This window comes from Cheilinus undulatus, linkage group 8, assembly GCF_018320785.1.
Source record: "Cheilinus undulatus linkage group 8, ASM1832078v1, whole genome shotgun sequence".
NCBI classification, from domain to species: domain Eukaryota; kingdom Metazoa; phylum Chordata; class Actinopteri; order Labriformes; family Labridae; genus Cheilinus; species Cheilinus undulatus.
In genome coordinates this window covers 31,266,507-31,282,684 of record NC_054872.1, presented here as the reverse complement: position 1 = coordinate 31,282,684, position 16,178 = coordinate 31,266,507, and the positions used below count along the sequence as shown (strand labels likewise).

At 39.1% G+C, this 16,178-nt stretch overlaps 1 protein-coding gene across 1 annotated transcript; it reads left to right on the top strand.

Moving 5' to 3' along the window:
• Nucleotides 1-10: 10 nt before the first annotated feature.
• On the top strand, nt 11-16,165 carry grwd1 (glutamate-rich WD repeat containing 1). Its single transcript, XM_041792669.1, has 7 exons — nt 11-252; nt 349-466; nt 3,017-3,176; nt 3,267-3,477; nt 10,082-10,227; nt 10,845-11,036; nt 15,603-16,165. The coding sequence occupies exons 1-7, from the start codon at nt 30-32 to the stop codon at nt 15,909-15,911; spliced, it is 1,359 nt and encodes a 452-aa protein (XP_041648603.1). The 5' UTR covers nt 11-29; the 3' UTR covers nt 15,912-16,165.
• The last annotated feature ends 13 nt before the right edge of the window (nt 16,166-16,178 follow it).

Below are 16,178 nucleotides of genomic sequence, written 5' to 3'. Positions count from 1 at the left end.
TACACCGGAAGTAAGCAAACTCCTCCAATATGTCTGCGCCCGATGAAGACACGTTTGGTGAGGAAGGAGCCGACATGGTGGAGATGGGCGAAGCTGGTAGCGATGATGATGAAGGTGTAGACATGGAAGAGGAAGGAGCAGATGGAGATGCGGAGAAGAAGGTGTACGTCCCCGGGATCGAGCCGCTTCAGCCCGGCCAGGAGCTGGAGATGGACCGGTCAGCCTACCGCATGTACCATGAGTGCCAAACAGGTGAGTTAGAGCAGCCAAAGTTAAGCAATTATGGCAACTTTTTAAACCACAATATAAAGCTGCAGTTTAATGCATTGGATTGTTGTTTGTGTTCAGGTGCTCCATGTCTGAGTTTTGACGTGCTGGGAGATGGAGAAGGAGAAGGCAGGGAGCAGTTCCCTCTGTCCATGCTGCTGTGTGCAGGCACACAGGCGGAAACGGCTCTCAGCAACAGGTACACACCTCCTGATTGCAAGTCATAGATGGGCTACTCATGCTGTTTATGCAAGCTGTTTATAAAAGTGTGTCAATAATGGTTTTCAGGCAATAGGGTAAGGGGCACGATCTCCATACATTTCATATAAAACGAGTGCATGTTTATTGACATTAAGGGAAATTTTCAAATATGGAACCCATGTTGATTTATTTCTTAACAAAACCATGACACAGTAAAGCCATTCCAGAATCTGTTGTCTGCAGGATCATATTTCAGTAACAGTGCTTTCCGAAAAATAACTTACTCTTTTTAGTCTAATGGGGAAAATGCTGAAGGAATTGTACCATGCCTTATATCTCAGAAGTATTAAATATCAACCATCTTGCAAATTTTTCATATTATTTTGTATTGTTCCATGCCTGGCTCTTCAAAATTCATATGACTGGTATTGATTTTTGTTTGTTTGTTTTTCAACCAGTGGAGGCCTTTCAGACATCTTCTTTAGCTATCTCTCCTTGTACACTAAAGCTGTGCATACCCTGTTCAAGCTGCCTTTATAATGGATGTGGTGGAATATCAGTACAACATCATCACACCGTGCAACTGAATTTTTTACAACAAATGACCATCATGCACAATTTATGTGCTCACATTGTCTGAGTGAAGTTGGAACAGACTGTGAAAAATGGCTTTCGGTTTCCTATGAAAAGTCTCACAGACGGAGGTTGATGTCACATCTCTTGTCATGTTTTCACACTTTAGATAGCCACAAGCACTCCTGCCATCTCTCATTTACACATATAAACAGCATTGCCAGAAAACACAACTGGCAGTAAAATAATGACAAACATTTTATGTCAGCTGGAGGTCTGCGTTTATGCCTTTTTCCTGCTCATTTATTTCCTTTATTATATTCAGGGAAGGCACATCAAAAAGCCATTCTTGCTGTCTTCATGGTAACTTAAGATTCTCTTTGACAGTTTAAAGGAGAATTAAGCACCCAAGATTGTGAATTAGGGGTCAGCCAGTTATCAACCTGGCTGATTATTGATGCTATTTGGCATTTGGTGAATTATCGGGTTTGGTTATATTTTACAGACAATTGAGCAAATTGATTGATCAAAACATCTGCTTGGCTAGATGTCACATGAGTATTAGTCAATCAACACTTAAACCTGGGTGCCTCTGACACAATAAGTGTTTGCAATCACTTCCTGTTTTTTTTTTTTTTTTTTTACGCTACTGTATTGCTCTGTGCCGTTTCTCATGCTAAGAGAGGAAGGACCAAATTGTATATTTTCCTTCATTTATTACCCCGCCAAGGAGGTTATGTGATCAGGAGGGTTTGATCGTTTGTTAGCAACATAACTCAAAAAGTTATGGACAGATTTTGATGAAATTTTCAGGAAATGGCATAAAGAAGAACTGATTAGATTTTGGGAGTGATCCAGATCCCCTTCTGGTTTCAGGAATTTTTTAAAGGATGCTGTACTACTGGGAGATAGGGCTAATGGCGGAGGTCTGCGCTCTCTGAGTGCTTTTCTAGTTTGATCATGCAATTTTACTTTTATCACATAAATTATGTTTTTTAAATAATAAAGGCATGTCAGTTCCAAATACTGGTTACCAGTCTCATGAATTCCAAATAATAAAATAAGAAACATGCTAGAAATCCATCCAACCAATCTGGAGTACCCAGTTGGGGCCTGGTCAGCCAACTTTTCCACATTATGTAGCCAACTACACGATACGGGATCAGGCTGAAAACTAGCCCAACTTTAAAGTGAGTCACACCACTCAAAATCTGTGTCTAAATTGGTACATTTCTGTAGAAGAAGCGAGGGTGAACTCTATTTACTACACAGGACAAAACCTATGGACAAAATGAGAGTAACATAGTATACTATTGATTCTTAGTATCATTAGGAACCTTATCTTGAAAGATAAGAACAATTTCAATAATGAAAGCAGTTGAGTATAAAGGTGAAATATAAATATTTTGTGGTAACATCAGGACTAAAACTGTAAAATGCAATGCATAGATTTTCGTTCATTTGTTTTAAAGTTAGCCAGAACAAAATTCTCAACAAATAAAGTGTCAAGTATAGCAAGCTCCGTAATCTTGCTTAGAAGCTTATTCATAACAGTGAATTTTACTGCTAGAGAATAAAAACAAAGAAATTCAAAAGGCAGATAGTTTCAATTTAAGTGAAACGATGAAAAAAATCACAGCAGCTGGTTTTTGTTTTCTTTTGTTTCTGTAGTCTTATTTCTTCCATGACATCAAGATCACTGCATGAAAACAGCTCTGATTTTTTTCTGAATGACAGTTGAAGGGTCATGTACAGGGTGATGAGAAACATGTTAATTTGCTAATTTGTATTGCATGAAAACTAGAAACGTCAATACAGAAAGCAGACAATGTTAAATACTTCTCGTATGAGTAATTTGCTACTTTATAAATACTCTGAAATAGCAGGTTTATGACCCTTACAGTACTGGTAGGTACCATCAAGAGACTGTCAAGTTTGTCACCACCGACCTGATAAAGTGTATGCTTTTTCTCAGACTTCTTGTCATGCGCATGCACAACCTTCATGGAACAGAGAAAGACAAAGATGATGAGGAGAGCAGTGATGAAGAAAGTGATGATGAGGTGGATGAAGACAAGAAACCACAGCTGGAGCTGGCCATGATGCCTCATTATGGAGGCATTAACAGAGTCAGAGTATGTTGTGTATCATTTCTTCTGTATCATATTTTAAAAAGTCTTACAGAAAAGGTTTCTAGCTGCTGATTTTGTTCCTTGTGTTCCCAGGTGACTCGGCATGGAAAACAGTCTCTGGCTGCTGTGTGGTCTGAGAAAGGACAGGTAGAGATATTTGACCTCCAACCGCAACTGGATGCCGTGCACAGCTCTGCTGCCATGGCAGCTTTTGTCAACCAGCAGAAGGAAGCTACAGCTCTCTTCAGTTTTTCAGGACACATGACTGAAGGATTTGCTATTGACTGGTCTCCTACAGTACCTGGTAAGTCAAGATGTCACCTGTTACTGAATAAAAGCACAATTTTACTTTTTAACACTTATAAGAATCAAACATTGTTGTTCAGCCCAGAGGTGACATTCAGTTTACAGCCTAACAGAAACAAAAGCAGACCGTGAAGACACTGTCTTCAGCAGTATACAGATATATCAGTGACGGCAGATTGGCTCAGAGCAGCAAATTGTGAAGAATCATGAGGCACAATGCCATACAAACACCAAACAAATAACAACACTTTATGTATAGGTGAGGCAAAGCTGTGTGCATTAAGCAGCCTCATAGCTGAGAATGAATAGGTTTGAATATCTGTTTTTCTTGGGGAGGCAGGACAGTGTCTTCCTGACTGCATTAAAAAGGACTGAGAGTAAAGGATGTGGTCTGACTAACTAATAATTCCTTTTGATTTTTGAACCACACATTTCTTCCTGGAGCAGCTTATACCAATCAACTGTAACATTGTGACCACATGTGCAATCTAATGCAATCCAAAAGAACAGCTCTACCAGATATTCCTACTTTATGAAACTTCCACAAGTACAATTCTTCCTGAACTGGTCAGAAAAGTTCTACTTCTATAGGTGCATCTAAAAGAAAAAGAATGTCATGATGAACTTCATTTTTTTCCTGTAATTTAATTCAAGAAATGAATCTCCATATATTATAGATTCATCTCACCCAAAGTGGAATATTTCAAGACTTATTTTGGTTTGATATTTAAATTACAGCTTTAACTTCAAGAAAATCTAAAATCCATTATGTTAAAACATTATAATTAATAATACAGAGATGTTGACCTTCTAGAAACTTATGCTAATTTATGCACTCTACTTGACTGGAGCACCTTTTGCACAAATTACTGCATCAATGTAATGTGGCATGGAGCCAATCAGTCTGTGCAACTGCTGGTGTTATGAAGCCCAGGTTGCTCTGATAGCAGTCTTCAGTTCATCTGTATTGTTAAGTTTGCTGTCTGTCGTCTTCTTCTCAACCCATCCCCAGAGATTCTCTACGGGGCTCAGGTCAGGTCAGAAAACCAGTTTACTGGTAGTTTTGGCTTCACTGTGGGCAGGTGCCAAGTCTTGCTGAAGAGGAACTTCGTATCTCCTTGAAGCTTGTCAGCAGATGAAAACATGAAGTGCCCTTAAAGGGGAAATATTTTACACTTTTAAGCCAAGTTTATTTTCGTCTCAGAGGTCCCCATAACATGCCTGTGAAGTTTGTTGCTGAAAAAACACTCCAGTATTGGATTTTTGCATGTCTAAAAACCCCCCTGTTTCAACCCTGTTCAGAACGAAGTGTTGCGGTGTCCGTTACTGATCTGTCTGGCTCCGCCCCTGACCACACCTCTCTCAGGAAATGGATGTGGCACTACAGATGTTACAATGTTACAGAAGCTTTTATCAAAAGGTCAGGACCTGAGTGGCATTTGAACCATCAGTCTCCTAAACCAAAGTCAGCAGGGTAACTCAATGAGCTACCCAGCATCTCAGCTGGCAGCTGAGAGGAAGATCAGGAGAGGAGGGCTGATGCTTTCTTCCAAGTGGGGAGGGCCAACCAAACCAGGGAGCAGTGCTAACTCTCCACATGGCATCATGAGGGGAAAATCTGAGAATGGCTTGTTTCAGCACACATTTTCTGAAAGAGAGAGGGAAGGGAATGGATTTTTCTGGTACTTGAGGGGATTGTGGGCAGGCCAAAGGCACACATTTTTGTTAGAAAAACCTGAAAAAGTGATTTTTGCATAGTATGTCCCCTTTAAATCTCCTGGTGGACAGCTGACAGCATTGATTCTAGACTTGATACAGCACAGGAGTCCAAAACCCACCAATGATGGCATCCCAAACCATCACTGACTGTGGAAACTTAAAAACACTGGACTTCAAACACTTTGGATTCTTTGCCTCTCCAATTTTCCTCCAAACTCTAGGAACTTGATTCCCAAATGAAATTATTTTTATATGAAACAGGACTTTGGACCACTGAGCAATGGTCCAACTCTTTCTTCTTAGCTCAGGTGAGCAACTTGTAGCCCATTTCCTGGACACATCTGTGTGTGGTGGTTCTTGATCCACTGACTCAAGCCTCGGTCAACGTATTGTAAAGCTCCCCTAACTTCTTCACTCTGCTTTGTTTGAAAATCCTCTGAAGGCTGAGCTCATCCCTGTTGTTTTTGAACCTTTTCTTACCATGTGTTTTCTCTTCCAGTCAACTTTCCATGAATATGCTTTGATACAGTCTCTGAGAACAGCCTGCCCTTTCAGCAATGACTTTCTGTGGCTTGCCCTACTTGTGAAGGGTGTCAATGATTGTCTTCTGTACTTGTGTGTACTGAACCAAAGTGAATAAGAGCTCAGAAAACTTTTCCATAATATTCTAATATTTAAAGGTAGTTGCGTTTTGTGATGAATAAGATGATCTTTCTGCCTTAATTGCCATCTTAGTGGATACACCAGCTGTACAAACCTCTTTTACAAAGCCTCACACTTTTTGCCAGGGCAGAGCCAACAGACTGTCTATATTCAAAAATCTATGTGTATCGATTGTGCCTATAATTGATAAATGGCAAGAGCATTTGAACCCTGATATCTCGGTGAATGTGTCTAACAGTAAATTTTGTCATGTTTATGTAATGTATGGTTCATATGAGCAGGAAGGAGTGCTGATAACTGATCATGTTTGTCATCTCATCTCGGATGTGTCAGATTTGTACCTGCTGTGTATCAGAACTTTTTTACATTTGTGCAGCAAAGAATGTCCATGTCTTGACCTTTTCTTGGTCAGTTACATTCTCATTTGTTAATGAGAACTTCTTCCAAACATCCAACTGTCTAGCTTTGCCATGCTTTGCCTATGTATTGGAAATTAACTTTAATTTTCCTTTTCACATCATTGTTAACTCCATCGTAATAAGCACTAGCTATGTGCGACCATCCTGGAGCTGCGATTATTTTTCCGACTGCCTGGTCCCATGAGATTTGTGTTGCATTCCTAATGCAGCTCAAAACAGTTTTACAAAATGAAGAACGAAACTGAAAAGGTCCACTTTTTAGGAAAAAGACCCATCCCCCTCCATGTTCTACCAGGCTGGCTGTTTGTCTGTGTAATGATAGTATCCTAGCCTAGTATGATTGAAGCACTTAAGCTTTAAACTTCTGTACTTGATATGAAAGTAGTTTATGTAACAGTTTAAGTATTTATTTATTTATTTATTTATTTTTTCATTTCTCTGGCATCTGATTGACACTGAAAGAGTAAGGTTCAAATGGTCATTGAACACGTCAGCAACACATTAACTTAATATCAAAATGGATTAAAAGTATAAACCTTTTGTTGCCCCTATGATTTAGCTGTAATATTAGAGTTGCTCAAACTTATGTGATCACACAGTGATGATTCTTTATGACAGCTGTCCTCACTGCTTTTAGCTGCTGCAAATGTGTTGCTTATTGCCTGGATTAAGTGTAACTTTTCCTATACATCTGTTGATATAGTTTGGTCTTTGTCGCAGACTCTGTTGCTCTGCTGCCACTAGACTGGCTGATGTTTACAATTTGTCATACGCTGCAGACAACAGCTCTTTTATGTAAACATGCTCATGGCTAGATGAGGAATCCCTTGGTTGACCTACAGAGTTAATAGCAGCTGTCATGTGACCACTTAGCATGATGGCTTAGCCAAGCCAGATAATGAAGAGATGTCCTGGGTATGCTGGAATCGCTTCGTAGCACAGGCCTCAGGCCAAGTAACATGAGAAGAACTGTGTGTACCCGATGTACATGAGTGTCCTTCTGTCAACTTGGCATCAAAGATTTCTGTGTGAAATCCCTAGCTGTGAGCACTTAATGACAATTTAATCACATTCTTTATGAAAACATGTTTATGTGTAGTTTAAAGGAAAATGAAGCTTGCCAATGAAATGCATACAGGCCAGGGACTATAAAGCTTTCGATGCCCAGCGCCTATAAGGGCTTGGATCTGGATTCAAATAACAAAGTTTCTGTCCTTAAGGGTAGTTTTCTAACAACTTTTGGTCAGCCAAAGCTGAGTTAAAAACAGAAATGTGCAGGTGACGTCAAAAGCTAGCAAACAAACAGGATTGAAGATGCTATAATGTAAACAAAGAATGGATTGGGAACAGATTGGGTTGAGCAGTCAAAAGTGGAAGCCTCTTAAGTGACTTTGTGTGCTGAGTTTGTTAGAATTCACCAGTACATTGCTTCAGTGTGTCTGTATGCATCTACTTATAAATAACTTCACTAGACAGTATTTGGGGGTTTTCGAGAGGCTAGGGTTCCCCTCAGACTTTTTGGGACAACAAAATTGTGTTTGGTGCCATTATATTCACTTTTGACCTCTTATTTACATGTGTAATGATTGTCTAAATCATTTTAATTATTCAAGACAAAAAGTTGTCCTTCTGTCTGTGGTCTTCCACAGTTCTAAAATCATTTAAGATTTGAAAATGGTCTAGTGTGTGGCCAGCCAAAGTCTTGCCTTTTTGTGGGAAAAGGTAGTTGAGAAACATTTTATGTCATGGCTATAGTCGAGAAGATTAACACTGTGAGACATATACTTCATATTTGGCGCACACCTCTAACTGCTTATGAAAATGGAAAAAGGGCTTCTTTCAGCTGTGTTATTTTAAGATATTTTTACTACAAAATCTATTGAATGAGAATGAAATGAAACTTGAAATTTATATTACACATACAAAAGAAATGAACCTACAAAAAACATACAGGCAGATAGGAAGCAGTAATATTTACAAATAATGACATGCATACTGCTAAAGAAATTGTCAGTTACTTTGTTTCTTTGATTTGTGACGTCCACAAAGAAGTGGGAGTTAAAGTTTAAACTGAGTAATACATCACATTCCACATTATGCAAATGACATTTTTCTCTTATTTTCCTAAATATTAATGCAGATGACAGAATATTTTTCAAGTCATCAGCCATTAGAGCATAATTCAAATGTTTTTGAACAAACTTCATAATGATAATTATTCAAAAAATAATAAAACCTCAAAATGCACTGTTCCACATTATTAAGCAGGCCACAGTTTTCAGCAATATGGGAAAGAAAAAGGATCTCTCTGCTGCCAAAAGTGTCAAATAGTGCAATGCCTTGGACAAGGTATGAAAACATTAGATATTTCATGAAAAATTAATCATGATCATTGTACTGTGAAGAAGTTTGTGGCTGATTCAGAGCACAGACAGGTTTGTGCAGATAAGGGCATAATGAAGAAGGTTTCTGACTGACAAATTCATTGGATTAAGAGAGCAGATGCTAAAATGCCATTATAAAGCAGCAAACAGGTATTTGAAGCTGTTGGTGCCTTTGGAGTCCCAAACTACAAAGGTGTAGGATCTTCCAGAGGCTTTCGGTCGTGCATAAACCTACTATTCAGCCGCCCTATCCAATGCTCAAAAGTAGAAACGGTTGCAGTGGGCCCAGAAATACATGAAGACTCATTTTCAAACAGTCTTGTTGACTGATGAGTGCTGTGCAACCCTGGATGGTCCAGATGGAGTGGTGGATGGCCACCATGTCCCAACAAGGTAGTGACGTCAGCAAGGAGGTGGCAGAGTCCTGTTTTGGGCCGGATTCATGAGGAGAGAGCTGGTAGGCCCCTTTAGGGTCTCTGAAGGTGTGAAAATGACCTCGGCAAAGTATATAGAGTTTCTGACTGACCACTTTCTTCCATGGTACAAAAAGAAGAGCAGTGCCTTCTGTAGCAAAATTTTCTTCATGCATGACAATGCACCATCTCATGCTGCAAAGAATACCTCTGAGTCATTGGATGCTATGGGCATAAAAGGAGAGAAACTCTTGGTGTGGCCCCATCCTCCCCTGATCTCAACCCTGTTGAGAACCTTTGGAGCATCCTCAAGCTAAAGATCTATGAGGGTGGGAGGCAGTTCACATCAAAACAGCAGCTCTGGGAGGCTATTCTGACATCCTGCAAAGAAATTCAAGCAGAAACTCTCCAAAAACTCACAAGTTCAATGGATGCAAGAATTATGAAGGTGATATCAAAGAAGGGCTCCTATGTCAACGTGTAACTTTGTCTGTTAAGATGTTTTTGATTGAAATAGCTTTTGATTTCAGTGAATATGACCTCCTAATGCTGCAAATTCAACAAATGATCATTTTCAGTTCTTTACAACCTATAAAATGTTTGAAAACTCTGCTGTGCTTAATAATGTGGAACAGAAAAATAATGGTTATCATTATAAAGTTTGTTCAAAAACATTTGAATTATGCTCTAACGGCTAATGATTTGAAAAATATTCTGACTGTCTTTTGCTTTAATATTTAGGAAAATAAGAGAAACATGTCATTTGCATAATAATGTGGAACATGGTGTAATACCAGCCCTTGTCTATTAGTCAGTGATTATCAGTCCAGTCAGCCTCCTCATATAAAGAACCTGCAATAAATGAATCTTCTTTTGACTGCATAAAATACATTTTAACTTCTTAAACAAGTTGTCATTTAAAAAAAAATCTTACTGAATGAGATTAAATGCTACAGCTGAGTATGTCAACAGGCTGGAGTGTTATGCGCTTTCTCTGTTTTCAGGTCGTCTCGTCAGTGGAGACTGCAGAAAGAACATCCACGTCTGGGAGCCACGAGAAGGCGGGACTTCATGGCAGATCGACCAACGGCCTTTCAGCTCCCACAGCAAGTCTGTGGAGGATCTGCAGTGGTCGCCCACCGAAGCTACAGTATGTTCATTGTAAACATGACCTCATATGTCAGACTGATGGACTGTGTTAAGTTAAAATGGCCATGATGATTTTAAGCCTGCTGTCCTGACTGCTCCTAAAAGGCTGCGATGATTCTCTGTAGAAGTTGAATTCCTTCACAGGGGTTACACTGAGCTCACTGCTGCTTTACAGGTGTTTGGATGGAACTCAAAGGTGTTTGGGGAGTGAATGATTGGAATGAATAAAACTAAGCTGTCTTTTTTTCCCAACACCACATGTTAACACTGTAGCTATGTGCAATTACAGAATCCCAGACTGAAATATGAAGTTAAAGACGTCAGCTATTCACTCACCAAACTGGTTTATGGTATTTGCATTGGAATCCTTGACAAGCCTTGTTACAGTTACCATTTTTGCTCACAGGTTTTAACTGTCCACCCTTTTAGGCTGATTCGTGCAAATAAATACAAAATTATGAACAAGGAAATACCCATTCCTCTCAATTAAAAAAAAAAAAACAGTAAAAATTATGTAATAGAGAAATAAAGTGGAGTTATTTGTTTAACTGAAGTGTTCTTTTGTGTAATTTTCCACACTTCAAGTTGAAATGAACTGTGATATGTTGTTTGTCTCAGGTTTTTGCCTCGTGTTCGGTGGATCAGTCTATTCGTGTCTGGGATATCCGTGCTCCGCCAAACTCGATGCTTTCAGCCGATGGCGCCCACTCATCAGACATCAATGTGATCAGCTGGAACAAGAGTGAACCATTTCTCCTGTCAGGAGGAGATGACGGGCACCTGAAAGTGTGGGACCTGCGCCAATTTAAGGTTAGAAAATATATAGAGAGCAAGTTGTCCAGTTTAATTCTTGGTGGTTTAACTTATTCAGTATCATCCCTTTGTTCACACACAACTATGAATCATTGCTTGCTAATGTATGACTTGCAGTGATGATGTTACTGTTTGCTCTGTGTGTCATCACAATATAATAACACCCCATTAGAGCAGTAAGACAAACAATGCTAAGCTCTTTCTGCATGACGCCATCATTAATCAAACACCTCTGCATTAAGGCAGCCCCACCTAACAAATAACATTTGTTCTATTTTGTGCCAGGTACACTGTGTTGTGTTTTATCGCACCCTACTTCTTTTCATACAGGAACCATTTTTTGAAGTTTCAAGTTAAGCTTCTGTGGGAAGATTAAGCGGGTAAAATAGACGGATAATGATATTGGTGCCACTTTATGATCTTCAAAAGCAAGCAAGACTGTAAATTATGAGATTGTCTATTTCTGTTATGTTATTTTAATGGCTGAAATTGCTGCCAGGGCAAAGGGGTCAACACAGAGTGATAAACAGCAAAATGAAGGAACAGCCTTTTCTGTTTTACATTTTACCAAGTAAAGCCCAGTTCACACAGATAAGCAAACGCATTTGCTGTACCACTTTTCTCTCCCTTTCTTTACTCTCTGCACAGTTTGACAGTTTACCTTTTAAATCTCTGTTTACCTCAGTCAACTTTATCATCATAGTAATGCATGACATAAGGCTGTATGACTTCTGCATGAGGGTGATTCATCACTAATTCCCTTTTTAAAAAAAAAGATGCTGTGCACATGTTTTTATGCAATCACCATCGTAGCATGGCAATGCAATTTCATGGCACTAACACAGAAATGTTTTGCTAGCTTAGTACAACATGTCTTCTGACAGCAACATTTTTCCCAGACAAACTTAGCCATGACAGCATTGAATTTCTCGTGTAGCCTCCTAAGCCTGCCACACACATAAAGATTTTTAAAACCTTAATTTTTTTCCATATGAGAGACTCCACACATGGTGACAAATAATGACTGATTGTACTGTTTTGTTCATAAAAAGTGTGATGTAGAATGAGAGGATAAACTCAGAAAACCACACACTAACATCTTGCACGGTCAAACGTGACTTTAGAGTGAAGAAGTTACTGTGGTTAGCTGGTAGCGTCATGCTACGTCCATTGCGGTTGCAATTTCAGTCCAGCTCCCTCCTTTGGCTGTTTGTCTGTGGTACGTTTAACAGTTCATGCTGTAAAACTCTCGTTTTGTTGCAGCAAAGCAACAAATTTCTCCTTCATTTCTAAAATCCATCTGACTTTCTGTAAACTGTTGTTGCCATGTGTGTGTTTCCATTTTACTTCCTCCTTCAGTCAGCTTGCCTAATGATTGGATATCGCTCCGTTCATTGCTCGTATCTGCTCGACTTTCCTCAGTGTTAACCTCACACAACAGGATTTTTTAGTTGTAAATATTGAACATGTTTAATATCACTCTCCAATTTGAGCATCTTCGATCAGGTCGAAGAGGGAAACATTACTTGTAACACACCACAGGATAATTTGGAGAGATAATCTCAAGAACTATCCCATAATCTGGCCTTTGTTGGCTTTGGTCGGAAGGGAAGCTCCAGCCCAACAATCAAGTATTTTGTAGTGTGTGGCACACTTTAAGAAGTATAACACCCAATGGATTGTTTATCGGGTTTAAGGCCTGGGAAAAAAGTAGATGTTAACAATTCCAAAATTCACAGCATACCTCTATCTAACAACATACACACCTTTGAACTAATATTTGTCATTTAAAGCCTTTTGAAACAAGATATTCTCTTTCTATTTATCTGCTTGCAACAGCCAACCTCTCTGGAGCTGCAATGTCTCAGTTCAAACAGCTGCAACAGTCCCACATGACGTCCTAAAATGGTATTGATGCGTCACAAAATCTTTCTTTTTTTTTTTTTTTTAAGATTTATTTTTGGGCCTTTTCACGCCTTCATTTGATAGAGGAAGGATAGTGGATAGACTCAGAAACAGGGAAGGGAGCGGGGAGAGACATGCGGCAAAGGGCCTCAGGCTGGAGTCGAACCCCGGCTACCCGCATTCATGGGTAGCGCCCCAAACCACTCGACCATCTGCTCTCCCAAAGTCTCAAAATCTTTTGTCTGAACAGGGATTGAGACTTATGCTGACCAGTGTTGGGGGTAATACGTTGCAAAGTAATCTGTAAGAGTACTCAGATTACTTTTTTTGTTGTAACAAGTAACATAACACGTTAGTTCTACGATCCAGGTGATCTTTTAGTTACATTTTTCATAAAAGTAATCCATTGCTGAAAGAAAAATCCCTGCTTTCTTTTCTTTTCTGGCCACAAAAACAATGAGAAAGAAGCCCCTTGAATATCAGCACTATTTGTGTTTTCTTTCCTGTATGCATATTGGCATGTAGTGCCAGCGGAAGGTAAACACAGCTGTGTTGTTGCACGTGTCACTAGCTTATTGAGCCAGTGATATAGCAGAGAGGCCAGCATTACATTCTTTATTCTCTTTATGTTGGATTTTTTTGATGAAATGGACAAAAACAGCATTATGGTGAAATGTGGATTTAAAAGCTCTTTTATTTTGTTTTCATTGAATCCCATGTGCAGTTTGTGTTTTTCTGTATGCCTCTGCCCCGTTTTTTATCAGATTGTGGGCATATGAAAGAGCTGTGAAGCGGTTGGTGGTGTTGTCAGACTGCAGAGATGCAGATTATAGGTCGTAAATTTGGCTGTGCAGTGACAGAAGAGTCAACACATTCAAAGGGAGACGTGCGCTTGTGATGTTGTTTTAACAACCCACAAATAGAATGAGTGATTAAAGGGTTTTAATATCTGGTAGGGGTGTAAAGGTATGTGTATTCGTACCATACCAATTTGGTACGGGCCTCTTGGTATGGTACAGACATATACTGAACGGATACATGTGGAACAAAGCTCATACATGGATGGAAAACCAAAAAACAACTCACTGTCACACTGTCCTGGCAACCACACAACCACAGCAAATGCCAGCAACAGCCTGAATATTCCCAGATAAAAGTGTCCTGTTTAGAAACACTTTGTTTCCCAGTAAAATACAACAGTGGACAAAAACAACAACAGTAGCGCTGACATTATTCAGCAGCTGTGTCGCTGACACCACATCCTCCAGTGGATTATGCATTTGAAAGGGCACCAATCAAACAAGAACATCACTGTTACGAGGAAGAACAATAAAAAGTCTCAGTAATTCAAAAATGTATTTATTTATTGATATTTTTTATCAATTGAAGACCTTTTTGAAGGAGGTTGCAGCATTATTAATAGTTTAAATGTAATTTATTCAGCCTGTTTATTTTTATACAATTTAATACACTTTTTAAAAATCTGTTATGTATTCGCTTTAATTAACGTATTGAAAACGTACCGAACCGTGACTTCAAAACCGCGGTACGTACCGAACCGAAAATTTTCCATACTGTTACACCCTTAATATCTAGAAATGCAAAGTACTCTTAACGTGTTAGTTTTGTCAGTAGGTAACACAGTAATCTAACAAGTTAGTTTCAGAAGTAACGCTACCCAGCACTGATGATTAGTGATGCATATACCTGGTTAACTAAGAAGATTTTTTTAGTCAAAATTCAAAAAAAAAGAAGTTTGCCTACGCACAGGACAAAATCGGCAAGATGCAACAAAATCTGTCTAAATCTGATCGGCCTTTGCCATTTATTAAACCAAAACAGAACATTCAGGATGATCAGTAAGCAAATTGGATTGAAACTTGATACCATGCATGATAAAAACCTTCAAACACGTTGTGTCTACATTCTGGTGCCAGGAGGCTCTCAAACAAAACGATAACACAAGATGATTCTAACTGCTTAGCTCTGCCTACGTCCATAGCTTTATTCTTTTTTAAACTGGAGACCCTGTTCAATAAAAACTGCATATTCATTAATAAATTTCACATAATGAGGAGGAAAGCTGTTCAATGCCTCCCTCCTGATTTAGGTTGCAAGCTACTTATTGATTCCCTTTGGAATCTGATTACGAAATGCTCTTTAGGTTTTTATATGGCTTTTATATTTTTATACAAGAGTTTTAATTTCTTATCCTTTATCTTTTTACCCTCACAGATCCTTTTTATACTTTTATTAGACTAATCACAGCTGTTTTATTTTATTTATTTCTTTGCCAGCTTTATTTTTCATATGTACAAGCTGCTCCAGATAAATTAATAAAGATGATAATGATAATGATAAAGTTGTTTAAATTGAATTGAAAGCATTCCGGGAAGACCACTTTTAACAGCTTTTCACCCTTATTATATGAAATTCATCCATGAAACAACAATAACTGTTTACCATAGGGTAAATTCACCTTGGAATGCAGTTTTTGTTGAAAATTGTCAGAAGTTTGTACAGTAATGTAAATGTACAGCTAAAAAGTAATATACGGTATAACATCGGGGTAATCATCTTTTACTAACTGTAGTCATTTCAGTATATCAATTCTACATATTGTCCCTTTAACTGTCTGTGTTTCACTTGTCCATGCAGACTGGGCGGCCTGTTGCAAACTTCAAACAACACAGCGCCCCCATCACCTCTGTCGAGTGGAGCCCCGTGGACTCAAGCGTGTTTGCTGCCTCAGGTGCAGATGACGTCATCAGTCAGTGGGACCTGTCGGTGGAGTCATGCGATGTTGGCGCCAGAGTGGAGGGGGTGAAGGACTTGCCCCCTCAGCTGCTGTTCCTGCATCAGGGTCAGTCTGAGATCAAGGAAATCCACTGGCACCCACAGATCCCTGGTGTGATGATCTCTACGGCTCTGTCAGGGTTCAACGTGTTCAGGACGATATCTGTGTAGTGCATGCATGTGCGTGAGAGAAGCAGACAGTTCTTGCAATCCAAGTATATCACATCGTGTGTGTGATATAAGTGGTAATTCTTAGTATGTTTAATAATGTATATATCCAAGCTGTGTAGTAATTTCTCTTTTTGACATTCATTGGCCAACAGAGTGCCACACTGTTATATTTACCATGAAAGTTTCTGTATGCTTTACAGATGTGTGAACTATTTTAGGCATTTCCTGCTGCATGTTTAAAATAAAATGATGAAACCCAGTTTTATT